Here is a 2,533-nt window from a genome sequence, read left to right on the forward strand (position 1 = left end):
TGAATGATTCGCGCGAACATAGACGGATATATGTAGATCGGGAGGCGCATTCCCTTCACAAACAAATGTAATCCACTGCATCTTCAGTGCCTCAGATGACGAGAGTAAATGACGACCACTATGTTCATTATTACATCCAGGAACACAACACCTCAATCGCTCAATCTGAGATATTCTTGTCCAACTTACATGGGGTAAGAGCTCATGTCAATCAACTATCGTGGGAGTGGCCTCTGTGGGTGTGACGGCACACCAACAGGCATCTGAGAACGTCTCGATTTGAAAAAGGGGATATTATTTTTACAGATTATTTAAAAACCACTGGATGGATTTTTGTCATTATAATAAATCCAATGACCCCTTTAAGAATCAAATGTATGTAACCTTTTGAACAGGGTCATTTTTTAAATTCAACTTTTATTTTCTCGTGGACTATATGTGAACGTCTTATATGTGAAATATCTTATTCAAATCAGTACTAAATAAAAAATAACATGCATTTTGTTTGATCCCTCTTATTTTGGTCAAATAATGAACATTTTGCAGATTCTCCAAGGTGTATGTAAACTTTTGACTTCAACTGTACCTATATGATGTTGTGAGTTTTGAGAGCCTTTTTAGCAAAAAAACGTGAAATAAGTAAATATATAAAATATAAAAAGACAATTGCTGAAAATTAGTACAAAAGCTTTTTATTTAAAACATATAATAAATAAATACGTAAATATAAATACAATACTTATGTGAACAACACTCAACATTGTACAAACTGTTTTAAACACAGCCAATCAGCATAATACTGGCCATCAGCCTATCAGGCTCAGCTTCACAGATGACCTGGACATTCATGGTGCTTTGCTGCAAAAACAAAAAGGTATTTATTTAATAACATTGTTATTTCCTTGACAAATATAATGAGACCTGATACTTCTTGTACTTTTTAGACATCTCAGACTCAGTGTGAAGATTTAATGACACTTACTTGGCAATGATTTTCTCAATGACCTTCTTAACCCAGGGTGCAGTAGGGTCCAGACAGATCTCTTTCCCAGATCCCTTCAGAGTGGCACTGTGTTAGAAACAAGTAGAACAACCAGTAAGAACCCTTTTTAAGTTTGTAATCTGTCAAGTGTTACAGCATTATTAGCGTGAAAACTCACATGATCTCTGTGTCTTTACAGTGTGGGCTTGGAGGGAAGAGCTCCACACTCTCTATGAGTTTTCCAATGCGACGGCTCTCTGTTTCAATGCAGCGACAGCGTGGATCTACACCCAGACCTCTAAGACTCATTCCTGAAAGCAAAATAATAAGTTAATATTTAATCACATACATGCATGACTTAAAAAAGTGCAGGGTTAATGATTACCAAGAAATATTACAAAATATTGCAATTCACTTACCTTCACCAATGCTCAGGAATCCAAGGAAAACAATAACAGAGACTAAAATGATTTTGCAGTGCATTCTGCCAAAGTATACCTTAGATTTACAAATGGAAACTAATAAAAACTAAAAGCAAATCAAGAGTTTGGATGCTAATGTCTGAGGCGTTCAGATCTCTTGGTGAATTCTGTCCACACTGTGGAACTCGCAGCTCTTTTAAAGCGCCCTGGGTGAGTCAGAGGAATTGCACAATTCAGTAGCTCCTTGGGAAAGTTTTCTGATGTCACGTGTATGTCACTCTAACTGTGATATTCATATGGTAAAGTAAGTGTCAGTAGGCTTAAGGAATTTTAGAAGTTGTCCACTTTGGCATGTGCATATTACTTAACATTTCAGCAACGGAAAAAGTAAAACATGATCACACACTTACAAATCTGACTGCAAGAATTTTGCAAGACATTACAATTGTGACCTCACAAGGGGGTGTGAGTTTAGGGTTGGGGTAGATGCAGACGTTAATAAAACACAATCTATTAGGTAGAACAATTCATTTCATTGTTAGTTTCTGGTCTGAGCTGTATCCCCTGTAGCCACCTGACTGAACCTATTCACCATATTTTTCCATGAGAACGGTCACGGGTTTCGGTCTCATCCAGCTATTTTTAACTGTACAAACACCTCGTTTTACTGCCTGATAGCAGAAATTCGTGTCTCATACCATAGTATTTTAACCACCTGTTATCTTAATTATTAACACAGTGGTTTGTAGTGCAAACAGTTTTACCATTTACGGCACGTTGTTTTTATCTCCTTATTTCCTTATTGCGGCTGTTGAACCGGAAGTCTCGCCCATAGGCTTACTTCCGCATTGAAGGACTTTCCAGAGGAAGTAGACGTGCACGTTTGACTAGTTGCACAATCCTACTTTCTAAAAGTAAAAAAAAAAAAAAAAAAATGTGGCATTTTGTCACGTTATAGCCTAATGCTACTTACTGGGAATAGTAGCCTACTCCTGGAAAGCTACTGTTAGATAAAAAGCTGCACTTCTGAAATTTAAATCGATATGTTGCTACTTTCAGTTACTACCCTGCACTTTGAACTTCAAACAAGACTTAGAGGTAATGTTAGAGTTGGGCAATATGGGCAAAA

At 37.0% G+C, this 2,533-nt stretch overlaps 1 protein-coding gene across 1 annotated transcript; it reads right to left on the bottom strand.

Moving 5' to 3' along the window:
• Positions 1-670: 670 nt before the first annotated feature.
• cxcl8a (chemokine (C-X-C motif) ligand 8a) lies at positions 671-1,917 on the bottom strand. The gene is made up of 4 exons (XM_051113498.1): positions 1,402-1,917; positions 1,161-1,293; positions 983-1,069; positions 671-858 (listed from the first exon to the last, which is right to left on the bottom strand). Exons 1-4 carry the CDS (start codon positions 1,463-1,465, stop codon positions 846-848), a joined length of 297 nt encoding a protein of 98 aa, XP_050969455.1. The 5' UTR covers positions 1,466-1,917; the 3' UTR covers positions 671-845.
• Between the last annotated feature and the right edge of the window lie 616 nt (positions 1,918-2,533).

The sequence above is a fragment of the Labeo rohita genome, chromosome 1 (assembly GCF_022985175.1).
Source record: "Labeo rohita strain BAU-BD-2019 chromosome 1, IGBB_LRoh.1.0, whole genome shotgun sequence".
Classification (NCBI taxonomy): Eukaryota; Metazoa; Chordata; class Actinopteri; order Cypriniformes; family Cyprinidae; genus Labeo; species Labeo rohita.